Source organism: Saccostrea cucullata, unplaced genomic scaffold (assembly GCF_032062105.1).
Source record: "Saccostrea cucullata isolate Sc308-1 unplaced genomic scaffold, CSIRO_AGI_Scuc_v1 ctg1612, whole genome shotgun sequence".
Classification (NCBI taxonomy): domain Eukaryota; kingdom Metazoa; phylum Mollusca; class Bivalvia; order Ostreida; family Ostreidae; genus Saccostrea; species Saccostrea cuccullata.
Window position 1 is genome coordinate 98,219 of NW_026921433.1, and position 22,982 is coordinate 121,200.

The 22,982-nt window shown below is 31.4% G+C and overlaps 2 protein-coding genes across 7 annotated transcripts; both read left to right on the plus strand.

The window, feature by feature from the left end:
- Positions 1-683: 683 nt before the first annotated feature.
- Positions 684-1,757, plus strand: LOC134259948 (uncharacterized). The gene is made up of 3 exons (XM_062742536.1): positions 684-935; positions 1,244-1,276; positions 1,408-1,757. Exons 1-3 carry the CDS (start codon positions 725-727, stop codon positions 1,755-1,757), a joined length of 594 nt encoding a protein of 197 aa, XP_062598520.1. The 5' UTR covers positions 684-724.
- A 2,155-nt stretch (positions 1,758-3,912) lies between these two features.
- On the plus strand, positions 3,913-21,423 carry LOC134259952 (serine/threonine-protein phosphatase 6 regulatory ankyrin repeat subunit B-like). Of its 6 annotated transcripts, none has more exons than XM_062742539.1 (16): positions 3,913-4,277; positions 10,331-10,414; positions 11,016-11,237; positions 11,403-11,531; positions 11,657-11,746; positions 11,870-11,980; positions 12,321-12,440; positions 12,700-12,789; positions 13,242-13,277; positions 14,619-14,726; positions 14,911-15,186; positions 18,630-18,722; positions 18,953-19,066; positions 19,343-19,360; positions 20,342-20,440; positions 20,834-21,423. In XM_062742539.1, the coding sequence occupies exons 1-16, from the start codon at positions 4,233-4,235 to the stop codon at positions 20,957-20,959; spliced, it is 1,761 nt and encodes a 586-aa protein (XP_062598523.1). In that variant the 5' UTR covers positions 3,913-4,232; the 3' UTR covers positions 20,960-21,423. The 6 variants fall into 6 exon arrangements, with proteins under 6 accessions (XP_062598523.1, XP_062598525.1, XP_062598527.1 ...); XM_062742541.1 differs by lacking the exon at positions 14,911-15,186 and adding an exon at positions 17,685-17,726; XM_062742543.1 differs by lacking the exons at positions 14,619-14,726; positions 14,911-15,186 and adding exons at positions 15,797-15,823; positions 17,685-17,726.
- Positions 21,424-22,982: the final 1,559 nt, after the last annotated feature.

A 22,982-nucleotide genomic window follows, 5' to 3' on the forward strand; every position in this document is an offset into this window, starting at 1 on the left:
TGGCAGTCCGATATTAGTGAGCAGTCTGATATTAATTGTAATATCAGACTGTCTCAGTAATGATATCCTTCATAATTGGACTGCTACTGAACAAAAGAAAAAAAAGTGTGATTATTTAACATACAGCAATTTTAATTCCTTACATAGAATGATGATTAGGAAACACTGATCTTACAAAATTTCAAGACTAAAAAAAATTAAACTTTCAATTACATCAAATATACAGGAAGAAGAACAATTGTAACATTATATTTTCATATTTGTCATCCTTCATGCCATATTCTTTATTGATTTATTATATTCATCTACTTATTAAAGCCAATTTCATAATTTTTTAAGAACATAACATTTTAGGGCACAATCAAGCCAAAACCGTGCCTTCTTCTTTCATTGGTTAAATCTGCCGTCTAATCTAAATGGCCGGTCTTAAAAATACAGTTTTCTGATAAAGATATGCACACTTGAATGTAACGAAAGCAAATATCGGTGTCACTGAGCACTCCCTTCCCTGAGCGTGGCCTGTAAACAGATTGGAACTAAAATTCCTTGGATTACTAAGGAAGAAGGAAATACCCATAAAAAGTCCAATCTCTGAACGATATCTATATATAGGGTGTTTATAAATACGAAAAGATTTCTTTTTGGCTCCTCTTTATCACAGTTTTAAGTTCGTGCTAATACCAGGAACGTCTTTGCGTTCTGTGCACTTCAGTTTCAAGTAGCCATGTCTGACTGTGACTTTGGTGACTGTGATTGTGATGGGTATTGTTGCGAATGTGGTGACTGTGATTGTTGCCGATGTGATGAAGATTTTTGCGAATGTTGTGACATTGATTGTATTGAGAGTTGCTTTACTTGCTGTCATTGTCTACATGCGTGTGGCGAATGTTGCAGAGGGAATGAACGATGCTGCGGTGACAATTCAGTTCGATATGGTAAAAAGAGGTCTAATTTAAAAAAAAACAACTTTTTATTATACATTGAACAAATTCTTAACTGATTGAGTTTATCATTTTTATCTTACAAATTGTTCTGAATAAGTGTTCAATAACTTAACAGATTGGTGGAATCCGAGATAACTAATCTGAATTTATCTAAGGCAATAATTCAGATTTGAGTCTATCAAGATTTCAGTTGAGGTCAGATCAACCACTTACCTTCTCAAGGAATTATAGGAACTGCTGAACATCGGCATAAAGAAATTAAAATACTAGTATACTTTTGAAATTATTCTCCATTTCAGATGTGAGTGTTGAAGGCAGTACAGAGGAAAGAGGTATGTTTTTATTTCAATTTTAATTTAATAGAGTTTCATATTATATGATATACATGCATGTGTTAATCAACCATATCAATTTTGACCTTGTCAGAAAATAACATTGACAAACGATATTTAATTCTTATTAGGATGCAACTGGTGTATTTGTTTCTTGGTTGGGGATAGTTACAGTGCAAGACATCAAAGACCCCAGAGGAGTTACGAACTGGATCGGAGTCGTCAAATTGAAGTTCAAATGCAACCAAACTCGAGGAGCCTTCCTTGTGCCGCCAATGGTGTAAATCCGGCGCATCCTGCACCTAATACTACACGCAAGAAACGTACCGCTGAAGATGAGGAATCAGACACGCCACAACAAACAGACAATGAAGACGACAGTCCACCAGCAGTGATCACAGCTCAGCCGCCATCTTATGACGAGGTTATACACGGGGACGCTAAACAAAGAGACACAGTTATTACAGCACAACCTGTATAGAATTGTTTGAATGAAATGATGTTTCGTTTATTACATGTATTTCTTATAGTTTTTTTTTCCTCACAAATGCACAGCTTCTCATTTTTATGACGAGGAAAAATATTACAAATTGATTTCGTTTTAATTGGAATATTTCTAACCCCCCACCATCCCACGGCGCAGATAAGTACTTAATGGTTTCTAACATACAGTATTGAAAATACTTAACTGGTCATATTCTCGACCAGGGTCATTACTCTTATTCCTTGTTTTCTTTCCTTATTCGGTACATTATTGAGATCGGGGTTCATAGTGTTGATCAGTGAGTCACTCTGCTTCTTAGATAGGATTCCAGCTTGTACTGTCTCTTTCCATATTCAGCAGAAAGACTTCTCCGCCGCCTGGTCTATTTCTGTACTGCTATTCTTCTACAGGGCCCAGTCTAATGAAGTAACATTACACCGAATGTTCAGGGAAGCCAACATTATCGGGAAAAAAAGATTTATTTGAAAATATTTATAAATAATTCTCTTTTAGATCTTTTATGTTTGAACTCTTTTATAAATTAATGGCTGTATTTTACGTCACGATTTTATACATATGCCTAGATTATCATATTTTTTCATGGTTTATGAAAATCGTATATAAATGTACTGACTTGATACATCATTCTATAAACAAACGTACATAGAAACAAAATTCAAACATATGATCAAAACAATCACAAACGATCAAGAATATTACATTGTTTAATTGCTAGCACTAGCAACTAAGTTAGTCTATATTTCTAAAATGTTCGGCTTCACGGTCAGGCATTCTGGGAAAAACTCTGAAAACTACAATCAATAGACTGTACGATAACAATTTCGTTGTGTCATTAAATAACATTGGTCTTTTCTTTTTGATTCTGAAGTTTGTTAATTTATTGTGTAACCATGGTAACTTACACTTCAAAGTTATAACTACACAACAAAAACTTAGGTCATACACTGTATAATATCAATTCAAGATTCTAGACATCGATCTAGCTTGCGAGTTATAACACCTTCTTGGATAATACCGTCAACCTAAAAAAATTGGGGTTTTTTTTCTTTTCAAAGTTTATTGGCAAGACACGATAATCGACTTATGAAATGCAGCTCCACACTTATATAATTTTAATTCTATAAAATACACTTAAAATTAATAAAAAGAATAGAAATCTAACTATCAGACTCCAGCCTCGTTAAACATTTAAAAAATCAGTTAATTAAAACAGTTGATAACGAACCTTCCTTTCTTTGTTTAAAAATTGCTACATGTATACTGCTCTAGCTTACCTATCTATTTTAAAAGATAAACTTGTGTATTGTTATATACCTTTCGGAGATACACATTTTCAGCCTCCATTGGAAGTGCAGATATTGTTACATGTACAGGACAGCTGTTATTGCTGTACACTCGAACACATTGTTACACCTTTAATATTAACATTAAGCGATTTTTTTAACGAAGAATTTTTTTTAACAATATACAGTCATGTATAACAATTTTACATTAAAAGTGTAGTTCTTCCTCGTAATGTTTATTTCATTGTCAAACCTGCAGCACTTCAGCATTCTCTGCTAGAGGGCGCTTCGTAATGTTCAGTCGTCTTTATTACAAGAATCTTGTAAAAAGGATATGAATGGTAAAGGTTTACGTAAAATATTTTTACACCGAGATAAATAAAATCATTTAGATATTTTTCCATCCTCAGCTTTTTACTTACCTTCAACTTAAATTGATACAATTTATTATTAATTGTCGGTATATTGAATGTCGAACTATTTTACTTGCTTAAATTTCTATGCCTACTGAAACTGATATTTTTAAATAAGAAAAGTGAAACTTTTGACATTCTTTATGTCATGACACAAAATCAGTCGCCTTGTTTTAGGAAATGGTGACTTTTCATTATAAATACTGTATTTTTCTATAAAAAAGAATTCAAGAAAAAAAAAATGAATTAAAAAAACCCGACACCTGACATGTTAGGTTGGCCTGCAGTTCATTTAAAAGTCCACCTAGTACCACTTAAACCTGTGTTTTAAATGTAACTGCATGTATCCAATCTAAATGGCCGCTCTTATCAAATTCTACAGGCACAGGGGACGATAAAATCAGACATTTAAATACCTGTTTATCACAGCTAAAACTTAATCCGTCCAAACCTAAGAAACACTCTGTCATGTTCGGGGATATATGTTATCGAAATTTGTCAAGAAATTTTTATTCTGGATGTTTTCTAGAGTGATTGTAATTATTTCTGGATTGTTTTCGAGACCAATTTCTGTCTCCATGTTTAGGAATCGTCTGCTATCGTGATCGCGTGCGATATGACGTAAACGTTTCCGGGTGTCTCAATTGAAAAAGTGAGATGACGGCCAAGAAAAATCCAAGGAACTTAGGGCGAGGAAAACATAATCAATATTGTAATTAGTTTATTTATACTCACCGCAACAAAAACCAGGGATAATGGCGATGCTGAGAGGAAATCCGGACACCCTGGACGACGAAAGGGTAAGAGTTTGGAGAGACATAATGATATATTAACACTGAACAATTTCTTAATTTAATTTATAACCCTCAATATATTGTGTTTCATGAATGACTGTAGTTTGTCAATGTGTGTTGTTATTGATTATTTTATAGTATAAAATTTATACCGTTTTGATGACCGCACGAGCTGTGTTGTAATAGAAATAAATTGAGATTCAACAGTAGAAATATAAAAGCCCCCCCCCCCTTCTCAAACGACCCACAAAAATCGTGAGTAACTAAACTAGAGGTAATGTGAGCGATGAGCTCACTAAACGATACCCCCCGCCTCCATATATAGTTATAATGACAAAGTCCATGTTTTGCTGTGGCCGGAAAACCAAAAATGTGTGTCGGATCAAAAAGTGAAATAGGAGGTGCACAATGGCAATATGTAATAAAGATTCTGTGAAAGTTTCATAAAATTTCATTCAGTGGTATGAGAGGAGTTGCGGATAATAGATGGGTACCCTAAAGCGTAACAGACGGACGGACGGACAGACAGACAGCTAGACGGACGGACGGACAGACGTACAGACGGACGGAATTAACGATTACTATATACCCTCCCGCTTTTCAAGCGGGGGGTATAATAAGAAAAAAGTTTAAGACAGCATTTTAAAGTTTGGTATGCATGTCAGTTTTGAATATATTTTGTCTCTTCTAACGTAAAATGAATGTTAAATTTGATTTTGTTCAGGGTTTTGTTTACCTTTGATAAACACTGTAATTTTAAAATGACAGGTAGATTTATTTCTAGATCCTACTGTCAGAAATAAGCGCCTTAAAGATTACGTAATAAGCTTAATTATTCTCCCCCTAATTAAAAATTGTTAGTTTGTTATTTACTGAAAGAAGCGGAAGCGTTCTTTAATTTTAGGTTGTTTGGAATGATAGTTTTGTATACGAAATTCATGTCGCGCCGTATCCTGAATTAAAACACTGGCCTTAATATTTTAGATTAACCCTCTAAACTTTTGAATTGGCAGTAAACTTAACCGGCCTTGTTTCAACAAAGTTTTAACTTTAGACCTTTAAATTTTAGATCTTGAAGTGTGTGGAATACTTGCAAGTAGTTAAGAAAATCAGCAGGCCTATATGCGACTTAAAACCTGAACAAATATTTTCATGAGAATTTGAGAAAGACTTTTTCTTTGTTTCGCAATATCTGTAAATAATTCAGTCAGGGTACACGTGTATATTTAGTTTATTTTCTATTTCAAAGTCTTTCTTAATCTGCCGTGATTTTGTCCGTACTTTAGGTTTTCTTAGGATTTGATTATCTTCTAGTAAAAATCAAAGAAAGCGACAGAGATTTCAGATGCAATTATTTTGAAGGGAAAAAAGTTCGCTTCAAGGGTTAAGCACGCATGCTTTTCTTCGCCATGAATAATTTAAATCGTCAATTAATTTGAAATCGACACTAGCAATAAAAAAATAGATCAAAAAGATCTAAACTACCCTATGTAATACATTGCCTCTTACGGGACTGCAATTTCTTCTTTAAAATCGATTTTCTTTATTTTCTTCTACTTTTTAGTTCTTTTCTATCTTTCCCCTTTAAGTTGTACATGTATATATATATTGTCATTATAACACGTAAATGAAGTGTACATATACTTTATATAGTATTTCAATGTATTTAAATCCCAACAAATGTGAAAAAAAACATACATGGATGTACACTGATACTCCTAACATGATAAAAATAATTCAGTGACCCCCCCCCCCCCGGGACAATTTTGCTTTATCTAGTTTAATATGATAATCAGGTAATGTGTAGGGGAAAACTTGGAACCTAACATCAACCCCTACCCTCATTCCTTCCTTACCAAATATGACTTTGGAGACATTGTTTTAAAAGAGATATCTATAGAACTTTTTTTAAATGTCTAAAACTGGTTTCTGAGGGAGATCTATAACTCTATATACAATATTTACAAAGCTTTACAATGTCTGAAACTGCTTTTTTTACTGAGAGTGATTTATATGAAGAGCTTTACAATGTGTTATATTGCTTTCTTCTATAAATCAAATTGATACAGTTTACTTCTTGTACAGAGGGTTCTTTTAAGCTTTACAGTGTTACATAGATTTGCAATGTATGATAGAGAGAGGGAGATTTATAGAGATTTACAATGTCTGATACTGTTTTATCTTACAGAGGGAGATCTATAGAGATTTACAATGTCTGATTCTGTTTTATTTTACAGAGGGAGATCTATAGAGCTTTACAATGTCTGATACTGTTTTATTTTACAGAGGGAGATTTATAGAGCTTTACAATGTCTGATATTTATTTTACATAGGGAGAACTATAGAGATTTACAATGTCTGATACTGTTTTATTTTACAGAGAGAAACTATAGAGATTTACAATGTCTGATACTGTTTTATTTTACAGAGGGAGATCTATAGAGCTTTACAATGTCTGATACTGTTTTATTTTTACAGAGGGAGATCTATAGAGCTTTACAATGTCTGATACTGTTTTAATTTAGAGAGAGAAACTATAGAGATTTACAATGTCTGATACTGTTTTATTTTTACAGAGGGAGATCTATAGAGCTTTACAATGTCTGATACTGTTTTATTTTACAGAGAGAAACTATAGAGCTTTACAATGTCTGATACTGTTTTATTTTTACAGAGAGAGATCAATAGAGATTTACAATGTCTGATACTGTTTTATTTTACTTAGGGAGATCAATAGAGATTTACAATGTCTGATACTGTTTTGTTTTACATAGGGAGATCTATAGAGATTTACAATGTCTGATACTGTTTTATTTTACATAGGGAGATCTATAGAGATTTACAATGTCTGATACTGTTTTATCTTACAGAGGGAGATCTATAGAGATTTACAATGTCTGATACTGTTTTATTTTACAGAGGGAGATCTATAGAGATTTACAATGTCTGATACTGTTTTATCTTACAGAGGGAGATCTATAGAGATTTACAATGTCTGATACTGTTTTATTTTACATAGGGAGATCTATAGAGCTTTACAATGTCTGATACTGTTTTATTTTACATAGGGAGATCTATAGAGATTTACAATGTCTGATACTGTTTTATTTTACATAGGGAGAACTATAGAGATTTACAATGTCTGATACTGTTTTATTTTACATAGGGAGAACTATAGAGCTTTACAATGTCTGATACTGTTTTATTTTACAGAGAGAAACTATAGAGATTTACAATGTCTGATACTGTTTTATTTTACAGAGGGAGATCTATAGAGATTTACAATGCCTGATACTGTTTTATTTTACAGAGAGAAAGTATAGAGATTTTCAATGTCTGATACTGTTTTATTTTTACAGAGAGAGATCTATAGAGCTTTACAATGTCTGATACTGTTTTATTTTACATAGGGAGATCTATAGAGATTTACAATGTCTGATACTGTTTTATTTTACAGAGAGAGATCTATAGAGATTTACAATGTCTGATACTGTTTTATTTTTACAGAGAGAGATCTATAGAGCTCTACAATGTCTGATACTGTTTTATTTTTACAGAGGGAGATCTATAGAGATTTACAATGTCTGATACTGTTTTATTTTACAGAGAGAGATCTATAGAGATTTACAATGTCTGATACTGTTTTATTTTACAGAGAGAGATTTATAGAGATTTACAATGTCTGATACTGTTTTATTTTACAGAGAGAGATTTATAGAGCTCTACAATGTCTGATACTGTTTTATTTTACAGAGAGAGATCTATAGAGCTCTACAATGTCTGATACTGTTTTATTTTACAGAGAGAGATCTATAGAGCTCTACAATGTCTGATACTGTTTTATTTTACATAGGGAGATCTATAGAGCTTTACAATGTCTGATACTGTTTTATTTTATATAGGGAGATCTATAGAGCTTTACAATGTCTGATACTGTTTTATTTTACATAGGGAGATCTATAGAGCTTTACAATGTCTGATACTGTTTTATCTTACAGAGGGAGATCTATAGAGATTTACAATGTCTGATACTGTTTTATCTTACAGAGGGAGATCTATAGAGCTTTACAATGTCTGATACTGTTTTATTTTACAGTGAGAGATCTATAGAGCTTTACAATGTCTGATACTGTTTTATCTTACAGAGGGAGATCTATAGAGATTTACAATGTCTGATACTGTTTTATTTTACAGAGGGAGATCTATAGAGCTTTACAATGTCTGATACTGTTTTATTTTACATAGGGAGATCTATAGAGATTTACAATGTCTGATACTGTTTTATTTTACAGAGGGAGATCTATAGAGCTTTACAATGTCTGATACTGTTTTATTTTACATAGGGAGATCTATAGAGCTTTACAATGTCTGATACTGTTTTATTTCATATAGGGAGATCTATAGAGATTTACAATGTCTGATACTGTTTTATCTTACAGAGGGAGATCTATAGAGATTTACAATGTCTGATACTGTTTTATTTTACAGAGGGAGATCTATAGAGCTTTACAATGTCTGATACTGTTTTATTTTACATAGGGAGATCTATAGAGCTTTACAATGTCTGATACTGTTTTATTTTACAGAGGGAGATCTATAGAGCTTTACAATGTCTGATACTGTTTTATTTTACATAGGGAGATCTATAGAGCTTTACAATGTCTGATACTGTTTTATTTTATATAGGGAGATCTATAGAGCTTTACAATGTCTGATACTGTTTTATTTTACATAGGGAGATCTATAGAGATTTACAATGTCTGATACTGTTTTATTTTACATAGGGAGATCTACAGAGCTTTACAATGTCTGATACTGTTTTACTTTACATAGGGAGATCTATAGAGCTTTACAATGTCTGATACTCTTTTATTTTACATAGGGAGAACTATAGAGCTTTACAATGTCTGATACTGTTTTATTTTTACAGAGAGAGATCTATAGAGATTTACAATGTCTGATACTGTTTTATTTTACATAGGGAGAACTATAGAGATTTACAATGTCTGATACTGTTTTATTTTACAGAGAGAAACTATAGAGATTTACAATGTCTGATACTGTTTTATTTTACAGAGGGAGATTTATAGAGCTTTACAATGTCTGATACTGTTTTATTTTTAAAGAGGGAGATTTATAGAGCTTTACAATGTCTGATACTGTTTTATTTTACATAGGGAGATCTATAGAGATTTACAATGTCTGATACTGTTTTATTTTTACAGAGAGAGATCTATAGAGCTTTACAATGTCTGATACTGTTTTATTTTACATAAGGAGATCTATAGAGATTTACAATGTCTGATACTGTTTTATTTTACAGAGAGAAACTATAGAGATTTACAATGTCTGATACTGTTTTATTTTTACAGAGAGAGATCTATAGAGCTTTACAATGTCTGATACTGTTTTATTTTACATAGGGAGATCTATAGAGCTTTACAATGTCTGATACTGTTTTATTTTACATAGGGAGATCTATAGTGATTTACAATGTCTGATACTCTTTTATTTTACATAGGGAGATCTATAGAGCTTTACAATGTCTGATACTGTTTTATTTTACATAGGGAGATCTATATAGATTTACAATGTCTGATACTGTTTTATTTTACATAGGGAGATCTATAGAGCTTTACAATGTCTGATACTGTTTTATTTTACATAGGGAGATCTATAGAGATTTACAATGTCTGATACTGTTTTATTTTACATAGGGAGATCTATAGAGATTTACAGTGTCTGATACTGTTTTATTTTTACAGAGAGAGATCAATAGAGATTTACAATGTCTGATACTGTTTTATTTTACATAGGGAGATCTATAGAGATTTACAATGTCTGATACTGTTTTATTTTACAGTGAGAGATCTATAGAGATTTACAATGTCTGATACTGTTTCATCTTACAGAGGGAGATCTATAGAGCTTTACAATGTCTGATACTGTTTTATCTTACAGAGGGAGATCTATAGAGCTTTACAATGTCTGATACTGTTTTATCTTACAGAGGGAGATCTATAGAGCTTTACAATGTCTGATACTGTTTTATCTTACAGAGGGAGATCTATAGAGCTTGCAGAGAGGGCCAGGTGGAGGAGCTGATCAGACTCGTGAGCGGGAACGCTAATATGGTGGTCAAGGTATGTAAGGGATACAGTATATAATTCTAGGGCTGTCACAGCATTTTTGGCACTTCTGAAAATTGTTTTGGATTGGGAGGAGAATTAAAAGTAAAATTTGTTGTAGCTGAGTTCTACATTATTACTAGTATTTATAACTTAATCAAATATAAGGAATTTCTTTCAAGTAAATTAAAAATGTAGTTTTAATTGGAAATGGATACCTTAATCAAAGCAGACATCACTCATTCACATTTATTAATGAACATGCTTTGGCTATAGTGACACTTTTTTAAGATAGCCAAAAACTCCATATTTTCAAAAAGGTTTACTTTAAGTATTGATCTTGTCTATTTATGACCTGCTAAAAGTATAAATTACAGAAATGTAACAGTATTGATTTCTACACAAACAGATTTCATCGTACAATTCATGGTAAAATTTTCTTTGTACATACCTTTCAATGCTCTATCACGTCTGCAATTTTATTGCATCGTTTGATCTTTGGTGTTCTTCTTGCATCTTAATCATGTAAGAATCATGTAAGAACAAAGAACATCATGCTTTTCAGGCCTTTTTCTTCTGTCGCCCTGTAAATATTGTAATGTATTTATATACACAGGATGGTCAGAAACCTTTACATATCGTCGCACTAAGCGGAAGAGAAGACATGGAATCCATAATCAGTGCGCTGCTTAAAATCGGAAGTGACGTTAACGCCACGACAACTACAGATGAAGACACGGTCCTACATTTAGTCATTAAACACGCTGTTCTTCGGTTGGCCTTTCAGACTTGCCTGATGATTCTAGAGCATAATCCAGATCTTGATATACGAAACAAGGTTAAAAAACATATCAATTAAAACTAGTAAAGATTAAAAATTGAAAATTAAAAAAAAAAATGTACAGAGAAAATTCGAAAGGGTTATGAACTCACAGTAATTAATTAATACTTTCTTTACATGAAAAAATATAACCGTCAAATATTCTTCCTCTATCTGAAACAGAACTTACGAACACCATATGATATAGCTATGGCACAGGAATACTTTGAATTGGCTAATGTATTAGATGGTTCGATGACTGCCGAGGAGGCCCGAGACTACTACACAAAGTCCCTCGGAGAATTATACGGGGTGAATGAAGTATTATTCCTGCAATCGACGTGTTTTTTAAATTGTTGAATCAAATTTTTAAAATATTGAAATAATGAATTATTTCGACTAGTATTGATATGGAAGATTTTTTCCCAATCATATAGGGACGGCTTATAGACGCTGTAATGAACAATAATGAAAAAGAGGCTTACGATTGTGTTAATCAGGGAGCAGATTGTAACTGCCTAAATAAAGTAAGATCACAATGAAAATGCAAACAAAAACTGAATTTCAACATTTTTTCTTTTCTTTATAAGTACAACGATTCTGAAATGACAATGCGTTAGCATTTACCATTATTGTTTTGTTTGCTGTAGCATGGCGCTGGCGCTATACACTACATGTTTACCAATCTTTACCAACATCCCCCGTTAAACCTGCTCGGTCGAATGGTGGATGCCAAGGCAGATGTCAATCTCAGGGATTACGTAAGATGACATTTTTTTCCCAAAACTATTTTGTTAAAATGAAAGTTAGTTTTACTAGTATTGTGTATGTTATTTCTTTTGACACATATAGATGTTTTTCTTTTTATCCAATTTTTTACGTATGAAAAATATTCTAGTAGAAATCTCACCGGATTTTTAATGTAAATTTAAGAATAAATTTATCATGCATATTTCTCTAGAGGATAAAGGATATAAGCTACAAAATATTTTGATTTCTTCCTCTTCTGTATGACACAAGAAATATTTATTCAATTTTGCATTTTCTGTAATGTTTATTAATAAGATTCTATTAAGATATCATTTCATACACCTTTTCAAGGAAGGGGATACGGCCCTAAATCTGGCAATAAAGAAACCTAGTCTACGACAAGATAATCAAATGTACAACGTAGTGGATCAATTACTAAAATGGGGAGCGGATCCAACTCACAGAGATCTGGTTTGAAATTATATATTTAAAATACATGTAACCTTTTCATCATTATATCTGGAAAATATGCAAAATAAATAGAAAAGAAATCAATGCCCATAAAATTTTTGTCTCTAAAATTAACGCCATGATTGAATTTAAAAAAGTCTGAGAATATTTTTTGGTCCATAAACATTTAATATATTACATGTAATTGTTTGCATTGTCAGAGACAGGATTTACTTCATGGCAGTTAACAATTAATTAACAGTTAATCCTCTTCTTACAGGATGGTAACGATGCTCTAGCACTAGCAGAGAGTAGAAACTATCTGGATGTGGTAAAGTTACTGAAAAGACAGAAAACAGCCAGGATGACGGTAAGTATCTAGATATTATAGAATCAATGCTAGATAAGTTGAAGGATATATGTAGAACAATGTTTGTTGATTTGACTTTTATTAGTCTTGGAGCAGTGATTACCTGTTTGCTCTTGAGTGTTGAATAGATTTTAAATAGTGATTATAATAAAAATGTGTGAAAAAAAAGTAGAAAGAAAGAAAGGGAGAGAAGAAAAAAATACATAAGTATTACATTTAAGATTAACATACCTAAGTCATTTGATAAGAAAGGGATTTTTTGCTGAAATATATGTATTGACAAAGTAAAGTTTTTTTTCTTTTGTTGTGCAAAGATCGAACGCTGAAATTTTGAGCAGTGTTAAAGTGTAACATTTTTAAACTCCTTTACTTCATATACTTGTTATTTTGTTTGTCTATAGTTATTGCTAGTTTATGTCATGTGAATGATGCTGTGTGTTTGTGGTTTGTAGCCTCCCCCTCCAATCACTGCCATACCCACTCGACAGGTACGGTATTACAAAACTTTTCACATCTTCCATAATGAGCATAAAATCATAAGATCATTATTATTCTTTTCACATTTCTCTATCAAACTACTCTTACAATAGAACTGATATCCAACTTCAATTTAGTAAAAAAGGAACAGGCGTAATTTAATGAATGGACTCCATCAATAAAATAAAAATCTTTAAATCTTGAGTAATATCTTCAAAATGTGCTTGTTTTTAAAGTGGTCTGCTTGAATTGTTTGTCATGACGTCAGTAGGCGTGGTAAATATTTTAGAAAATTGATCAAATAGGTAAAGAGATGCTGTAAGGTCGACTTTTAGAAAGAAAAACATTTTATTTGAAGTAATTGTGAAAACAGAAATATGCATACTTGTAATCAAACCTAAAGATTAGTTGGTCACGAGATGGAAATCTACATTGGAGAATGTCGATTTAATTTACATCTAAACTCCTCTCCTTATACAAAACCATCATGTTATTCCAAATTGGGAATATACACATTAACCCCAAAAATGAGACACATTCGAAAAAGGAAGTAATGTGTTCATCTATCCCCATATAAGCCTTCACCAATCGCTGTACCTTGGGAATCGATGACGTCATCCCAATTAAAGCCCATGTCTCCGGCATCCCAAACTGGTCGAATATCAAAGGTACAAAATTTGAATCACCTGTTATATATTAACTGCCCAGAATTATTAATGAAATACATTTCCCTTCCCTGCATGCATACATATTGAGAAATGTAAGATTAACCTTTTTTTATTGGAAAAACCATTTATCAGATGAATATCTTCTCCTCATTTCATTTTCGTAAAGCTCGATTTTTTTTTTGTTTTCAATTTTTATAATGAAGGATATGAAGATAACGAACAGTAATCAATGTCAAAGTCCATAAAACAGTACAAAACAAGTAAGAGCAAACACGGACCACCAAAACCTCAGAGGTGGGATCAGGTGCCATGGAGGAGTAAACATCCTATACATTGTATTTTTAATTAACATTCCTAATAATATTACTTATGCATTTATTCTTATTCTTATGCATTGACAAAAATACACTCGAAAAATGAATATTTGTAAATATAAATATCAATTTAGAATTAAATTTATTTAAAGGAATCACGTTCTGAATGAAAATGGAATGTTTTGGCATATCTTGATTCTCAGAGAATTTCCTTTCATATCTGAAATCCTATCTCAGTAGCAATACTATAAATAAAAGTTGATTGTATATCTTTTTCATATACATGTACATGTACGAAAAACACTCATATAAAATAGACCTTTAAAAGAACTCCGTCTCGTACTCACAGTCTTATTTCCTGTATATATAGTCTCCTACTCCTTCCGAATCCTCCACGCTGCCGCCTCTATCTCCAACTAGAGCTCTCCGACCATCGCCAACACCCAGGAGAAACCGGGGCCCCGAACGAAATCACCAGGTTTGTTGCATGCAAATTCCTAACACTGGATACTCTTAATGCTTGCATGCAAAAACTAATTTGTGAAAAATCACATGTTTGAATAAACCCATTATAATTATTAATATTGCTTCTCTGGTACATTCTGAATGATTTCACAAAGAGATCACGTTCCTTTCTGATGGTTTTATTACAATCCGTGTAGTCTCCGGTATCGTCTGACTCCTCCACACTGCCACGAGTTTCCCCTAATAGACCTCTGCGACCAACTCCATCTCCATCACCAGAACAAAATCAGAATCTCCAGCCCGAACTTCCACGAGTTGCCCCTAATAGAGTTCTGCGACCAACTCCATCTCCATCACCAGAACAAAATCGGAATCTCGAGCCCGAACATCTACGAGTTTCCCCTAATAGACCTCTGCGACCAACTCCAATTCCATTGCCAGATCAAAATCGGAATCTTGAACCCGAACATGAGGTTTGTTGCATGCCCGTCCAAAACCTTTCGATTATTGTTTTGCATGCAACTTCTAATTTTAAGCTTTGTCTGGACTTTTCTGTTTGGAAAAGGTGTAAAATTGAAATTGACCTAATAATGTTTTTTTTGTTACTAACAATGGGTTGTGGTATTTTTTTTTTTGTACCCAAATCATATGTCTTTCCTGTTGTGTTTTTATCTGTACATTGATATCATTAATGGACTCTGAACGTTAAATCAATTACATGCATTTTCTAAATAGAAAGACATTTTATTGAACAAAAATTATTAGCAGAAATCAGTATTTCACTTTCTTCTCTTTAAGCCTATTTATATATAAAATTCAATCTACATTTGTTACTTCTAAATTATTAAGTATACTTACTAGTATTTGACAAATCAGGAAGAAAAAAAGAGGAAATAAATTAAATTATTGTTTAACTTTTCTTTCAGCATACTTTCTCAGTGAAGGAATTAGAATTTTTAAACAATGCCTTAAATGTAACAATTTTCGTCAGTCTATTTTCAAATGATCATATAGAATTCACCCCTGTTGAAAGCCAGGAATAATCATACAATTAAAAAAAAATAAAACCTTGTATATTTCTAGGAAACACTGGCTATTGAAGAAGATACAGTAAGCTTATTATTGCCCTGACCTTGTACTTTCCTGTTTCTGAAATTTCAATTCACATCTCAGAACTTTATAAATAATCAGTACATGTATTCGGTTATCACTTCATATATTTTCTTCCTAAGACACACTTCTTCGCAATATTTTCTTTAAATCATTTTGTGATTACCACATTTTTACTCAAAGAAATGTTCAATTTTATCAAGCACTCCGTCCTTTCACTTAATAATTCTTTTTTTTTTAAGGCATTATTGTAGAAAATAAACAACGCAGATGTATTACAATTGATGCACTTCTGTATTAATATACCTTTAAGCATATTCAGTGTCTAATAACAAAATGTCCGTTTGACACATTTTGTTATATTTTTTGTTGTTCTTATGCATGTTTACTTACAAATCTGTATCAGAAACAATCCTTTGTTGATCAATGCAATATTTAGCCGTGTAAAATTCATAACAATATACTAGCTGTCTATATATGTTCATGATTTGCTTTCACAAAATCATTTTTTCTGAGACAATATCACAGAGTTCCTATTAGTGTTTGGGAAAAGTTACAATTTTGCTTTCACTGGGCGCAAAATGACAACAAAAATATGCCACAAGTTACATTTAATTCATGAATGAATAAATATTGTTTTTACAATAATATTTATAAAGATAAAAAAAATTGAAAAAAAAATATACAAAGCTTGATACAAATTACTCATCTAAGGAAAAATGCAGAAACCATATGTTGCATATTGTTCACTATTGAATTAAATAATTAAGTAATAAATCAGTAGATGAAAATATCTGGATATCTTTTTAAACAAATTTTCCTTAATTTCCATTCAATTCATTGTTTGAATTTCCCTCCCTCAATCATACACCAAAAATGTGTAAAGACACTTAACTTTAATTATGAAGAATGAACTCTATTAGTAAGTCCATGAAGTGCCATTTGATAGCGGAATGCACGGTATTTCATGAGAAAAAATTAAAAGAAAAAGTAAATGAAGCTATTTTAAATGATTTATTACTGTTTTAAAAAAATACACTAACACGGACATAAGGTTACCTTTAGATATCAGGATTTTAAAGCTTTTTCAAAGACAAATAAAAAATAATTATCATTGTAGAAAATCAAGTACATGTACTTTAGCGATTTATAAAATGAGATTTTATATTTTCTATAACTGTGCATTCTAGTTCATAAATGCAATAGATAATTTATATATGAAGTCATTATTTTAACGTAAACATCCTAAATTTGGAATGTGACACAAACCTAGCTATTTAAATATTTCAAATGTCAAAACAAGTTAGTTTTCAAGTAAATACATCGATACAACATATATTCACCGTTGCTTTAGCCGATATATTCATGTTTCTTTAAATTAATATGATGTTAATTAAAGTTTTCTAGTGAATAAAACATGCATTTCTTCACCATAGGATTAAGACCATATCATGTTTCTATTCATATGTTATGCCAGAGTAAACAAGTGGTCATGAGATATAACAATTATTCACCATTGTTTCAGTTGATGCCTTCATTCATCTTTACATTTATATAATATTACATGTAGTTAATTCAAAAGCCTTTGTAAAAAAAAAAGTGAGATATAACATTTATTTCCTATTGTTTTTAGCAGAAACCTTCATTTTCCTTTACATTCATACGATATTAGTTAATTTAAAAGTTGTATCGCCTGAGTAAACATGTGAGATATAACATTTATTTACTGCACGAATTGTTTTTTTCTAAGTCGATGCCTTCATTTTTTTTTTCCGTTACATTCATACTATATCAGTTAATTCAAAAGTTGTATCATCTGAGTAAACAAGTGAGATATAACATTTATTGACCGTTGTTTTAGCCTATCCCCCCTCCAAGTCATCCAAGACCCCAGAGTCCAGCGGTGAGAAGCGACAACTAATTCTAGATTTTCTTATTAATCATTTTATTACAGAAGCATTTTTGTAATCATGCACCGTTTTATTTTTCTTAAACATGTAAATAAATGTCTCCGTCCTTTTTGTTAACCAGATTTTTGAAAATATTTTTATACTTACATTTAGTTTTGTATTCACACTGCTAGTAATCTAAATGTTTTGTTGATAGTTGCATATTATAATCATACCTGCTTTACGTTGGTCGCAGATGTAACTTCCCAGGAATATTACTATATAAAGCCATTACAAGTTTCCTCTTATTTTATGGTGATCTTATAATCGTAGTTAATTTTTAGTTTTCTAATCAAAATACTATGTAATCAGTAATTATCTTGGAAGCTTATTAAATAATTTTCTTTGCTCTTACTGAAAAAGAACGACACATCTTCGCTAGCCAAGGCTCTCTGATCTGAAATCTGCTCCATAATGCTGTAGAGTAGATTTCAGATCGGAGGCCCTTGGTTAGCGAACATGTCTTAAGCGAAAAGTTAAAATCTGTATTTATAACAACGTCATATTTTTTCATTAACAGAATAAAATTCTAACGATTCTTTTCGATAAACCCTTAAAAATTGTCTTCAAGAAAGTATTTGATTTAACAGTAATGATATGTAATGATAGTTAACATATTTGCTTTTAGTAATTTTTTAACTGTCTGATACTAATCCATTTACACATTAAAATATTTTTATTGTCAAAATGAGAATATAAGTAATATGTAAAAATTATCTTAACCTAGTCACAATTTATTTCTTAAATTATGTATAAAGTTTAAATAAAACAAAATTTTAAAGTAAGTTTGATTTGCTGATGGTAAAAGAATAATGGCCTTATCAAACAGTTGAGGTTTTGAGGATTCTTTTTGACAGGAATCCATCACTTCCGCTATAGAGGAGGACAATCCAGATGACCTGGATGAACTGTTGGCGGATCCAGACGCCAACCTTAACATTCCTAACTCGGTAATGTATCTGGCGGATCCAGACGCCAACCTAAACATTTCTAACTCGGTAGTGTATCGGTTCAAGTCATCTATACCATTAAAAATTTTAAATACAATATCTAAATATATGCCCATGAATTATATCAAATTTGAGTTATAATATAGGGAAAGTACCCAAGATATTATTATTGCACTGTCACAATATTTAAAAACAATTAATTGTTCTGGAATGATTTTTTATCCTCGCAGATGGGGTTATTTCCATTACATGTTGCAATATTGAGAAATAACCCCGCCAGTAGGAACAATATGGTACAACGAATACTAAACAAAGGCGCCGACATAAACGTTAAAGCTATGCCTGTAAGTCTGCCTCTGACGTTTATAATGTTTGATATATATGCCTCTAAGTATAATTGAGGATTGTTGCCATGTGAAATATATTTGTTTTAAGCTATAAAGAATATGTAGCACTGGATATAATTAAAACATGTTTGATCATTAAATGATCTCATTGAATTTGTTTTTCTTAAAATTAAGAAGGTACACAATTTAGCTATGTACTTAATTAAATACGAAAACATAAAGAAAAAAAAAACTTTTATGCTTCATGAAAAAGATTCATTTTTTGTTACTTAGAATGAAGATCATAATGAGGTATAAAGCTGAGTTTAAAATCGTCTTCTTTGCTTCAATTCCTTTATAGTTTATATAATTTATACCGCTGTCTGTCAGTAGGAAACTAACGACATGTAACACTGCATGAAATCAAAAGTTGTTTCTCGTAGTATGATTGTTTTAACTTGATGAAATTTCTGTAATGTGTATTGATGTTTCAAAAATTAGCGGGCGCAGGGCAAATCTCTGTTAAAGGTAATGTGATTGTCGTAAAAAACATATAAACCATGCACATTGTTTAACCCACAGATGATATATATTCGCCTGGGATTATAATTCACGATTTGATATGATAAACTTAACTTTGTGGGTATGTCCTTGAAAAACAGTGCACAAACTTTACAAAATAAATCTTCATCCAATCATATGACACGAATATTTTATTGTTTCATGACATTCTGAGTACCAATGAATTAGTCACTTTTCTTTTCTTTAACTCCTCTTAACAAACTAGAAAGCGTTCGTATAATTTCATTTGTATGCAAAGTCCTTTTCTCTCTTAAAAGCTGTATCAAAATAGTTGACAAAATGCGATATAGCCTCGAAATCTTCCAAATATTCCTTACGATATACTAGCTTTTTTATTGCAATTTTTTAAATATTTTCTTATCATTCCATTTGGAAAGAAGGAAATATTAAGATTTATCAATTAAGTAAGTACAAATCAATAAATAAATTTTGTATAATTTATCTAATTTTCATTAAGTGATGTTTTTGGGGTGTTGTGTACTAATATGAGAACGTCCTTGCAATTAATATTCAGATGTTTTTTTCTTATATATCTATATAGAAGCTTTACATAATATGCATGTATTTAACAATTACATCATGCACATTTAATTGTGAGTCTTTAAATGAAGATAAATATCATTTCTGGACGTTTATGATTTCCTCTACATTTTCGATTTGAATCTGTGTACATTTTAATTTTGAGTTTTATTGTACTCACGCTGTTTACAGGCTGGAAACACTCCTCTCCATATGTCAGTAGCCAGGGATCAACTAGACACAGTCCGAATCTTATTGTCGTATAATCCAGCGATATCCCCAACTAATGATGTATGTACTGAATTTAGAAGTAAATATATAAGATGGACAATCCTGCAAATCAACCTTTATATGCAACTTCTTTTATTCGCAATTGTTGTTTTGAATTTCTCGACGACTATTAATTTTTACGTCGTAGGCAAGAATCTACAAATAAAATACGAATTAAAGTCGCTTTACAAAAGTCTGTTATTGATACCTTTAATTTAACTGATGACCCCAAGAAATCATTTTTTTTTTAGCCTTTGAGAAAGTTGAGCAGGTTTGAAATTTAGAGTTAAAGGAGGAAAATAAACTAAAGAGTTAAAGGAGAAAAATGAACTAAACAAAGGTTTCATAACACTTCTTGAAAAAAAACTTTGAGGAAGATTAGTATTTTTTCTATCTGTTGTTTTTGTTATTAAGGAGGGTCAGACACCTTACAATTTCGCTGAAGAGAATGGTAACGCTGAAATGATGAGGCTTCTGAAGGACCAGGAACAACGTGTACAGCGGAGTAAGGACAAATCCTCCACGTGTGTCATCTTATAACAGAGACAGTCTGCACCTGCGTGACCTTCTCTGTGAGGTCACAATCGATTTCCATTAACAAATCCTTTAAGTGTAACATCTTATGACAGAGGCAATCTACACATGTGTGACCTTCTTTGTGACGTCACAATCAATTCTTACCTCTTCGTTATTTCCACATGTGTTCTTTTAAAAACTCTTCCTATTGTGATGTACTCTTTAAGATACATGTTTCTTAAATATTTTCCTTTTTAACAGAATGAGATCTTTGGTTAGCACACCATATATGTGTTTGTATTTTACGTCTTGTTTAATATCTAAAAATCTAAATGTGTTGTTTTACACTTATTGTTTATGGCTTTTGGCACCACCATTGTCTTGTCTAACGGTTGTACAAGTCCTGTAGAAAGGTTATTTTGTCTTTCAATTCTTCTAGTATATAATTGAATGTATTCTTGTTAAACTATTGAAATGTCTGTGATATATTGCAATAAATTATTTTCATATTCTACATTTGGTTTTTCATCAGGAGATGACCCCTACCAGGTATATATATTTTGTGTGGTGTTGTATCTAATCACACTTTTTTACATTCTTAAGTACACTTTTTAAAATGAAAAAAAAAAAAAAACGAGACAGCAAAGTGAGCGATTTTCTTTGAGAAACATGTGCACTACCTAATATCAGGAAAGGAAAGGAAATAAATAAGGAAATAAATATCTTTTTTGTTTTCAACTTCTCTAAAGATTATTGAGGTAAGATTGTGCTTGGATTGTTTTATTTAATATCCATAAAACTGTAAATGAGTACCTATCTTTCCCTAAGTACTCTTCCTTGCTCTTACAAGAATTGATTAAATACTCTACTGCATCGCTAATCTATATCGGAGGTTCAAATAAGCCTTTCTGATTAAATTCCATCCTACCTGTGTGCATATGTATGTTTTATCATATTTCCCAAAACTGGTTTATTTTCCAAACCTCCTGATCCATTTTAACCTTCTTTGTGTGAGCTCAAGGTATCAAATGAATGGATTTCAGTAAACATATATATATATATATATATATATATATATATATATATATATATATATATATATATATATATATATATATATATATATATATATATATATATATATTGCATCGTTTTCATTTGAGGAAGGAAAAATGGCCACATATACTTATATAAAAATATGTTATAATATACATGTAAAAGCAAAGTTATTTTTGTCAATTTATTAATATAAAAGTTTCTTTAAGACTCTTGGATAAGATTCGACGAGAATATAGTTTTGACAATACTTGCAGCACTAATCATTTATTTCTATTATGAATATAACATCAATGTTAAAATTTATTTTTTCGAAAGAAATATTTATTTTCTGAGTTGATAGAAATCTAATATTTCAAATTAAGTGAACGTTTTATTGTTAAATTGTTTGAAAAGGTTTAAATCTTATAGCAGTATTTAATCAAAGTTATCCGACTAGAGTACATGTATGAAGTATGTACGAGGGCTGTTCAATAAATTATGTCCTCAGTGCTCGGAAAGAAGCAGAAGACGCTTTTCAATTATTTAACTTAATATTCTCTTTTAATTTTAACACATGTCCGTAAATTTTTTTTATCCAATTTCTGATTGTTTTGACCCTTAGTATACTGGTAAATGGTAAATCTTATGATTTTCCGGACTCGTCTCTTCCTTCTTAAAGGTGTTTTTTGACGTTTGGAAAATGAAACAAGTCAAAAGGCGAAAGATCTGGCGAATATTGTTAATGTGAAAAAAAATTAACTTTCTGTTTATCCCAAAAACTCCTTTACTTTTCAGGGCGTGCGGGTTTGGACGATGTCATTAAAAAATTTAATGTAGTGGATTCCTGAATCTGGTTTCTTCCTCTCATTGACCTTTTGCAAAAAATTGCTTTCTAGACTCTTCCAGAAATTATACTGCCCCCCCCCCTCCCGAATACGAGTTTGAATAACAAGACCACTTATATTTAAGAAAATTGAAAAATGCATATAAATCTGTCTTTGTGCCTAGC

Bases quoted from the DNA above. Each gene is read 5' to 3' on its own strand.
- LOC134259948 (XM_062742536.1), top strand. From the start codon at position 725: ATGTCTGACTGTGACTTTGGTGACTGTGATTGTGATGGGTATTGTTGC. The intron at 936-1,243 runs GTAAAAAGAGGT...TCTCCATTTCAG, and splicing joins TGACAATTCAGTTCGATATG to ATGTGAGTGTTGAAGGCAGT. The intron at 1,277-1,407 runs GTATGTTTTTAT...AATTCTTATTAG, and splicing joins AGGCAGTACAGAGGAAAGAG to GATGCAACTGGTGTATTTGT.
- LOC134259952 (XM_062742539.1), top strand. From the start codon at position 4,233: ATGGCGATGCTGAGAGGAAATCCGGACACCCTGGACGACGAAAGG. The intron at 14,727-14,910 runs GTTTGTTGCATG...CAATCCGTGTAG, and splicing joins GCCCCGAACGAAATCACCAG to TCTCCGGTATCGTCTGACTC. The intron at 20,441-20,833 runs GTATGTACTGAA...TTTGTTATTAAG, and splicing joins CGATATCCCCAACTAATGAT to GAGGGTCAGACACCTTACAA.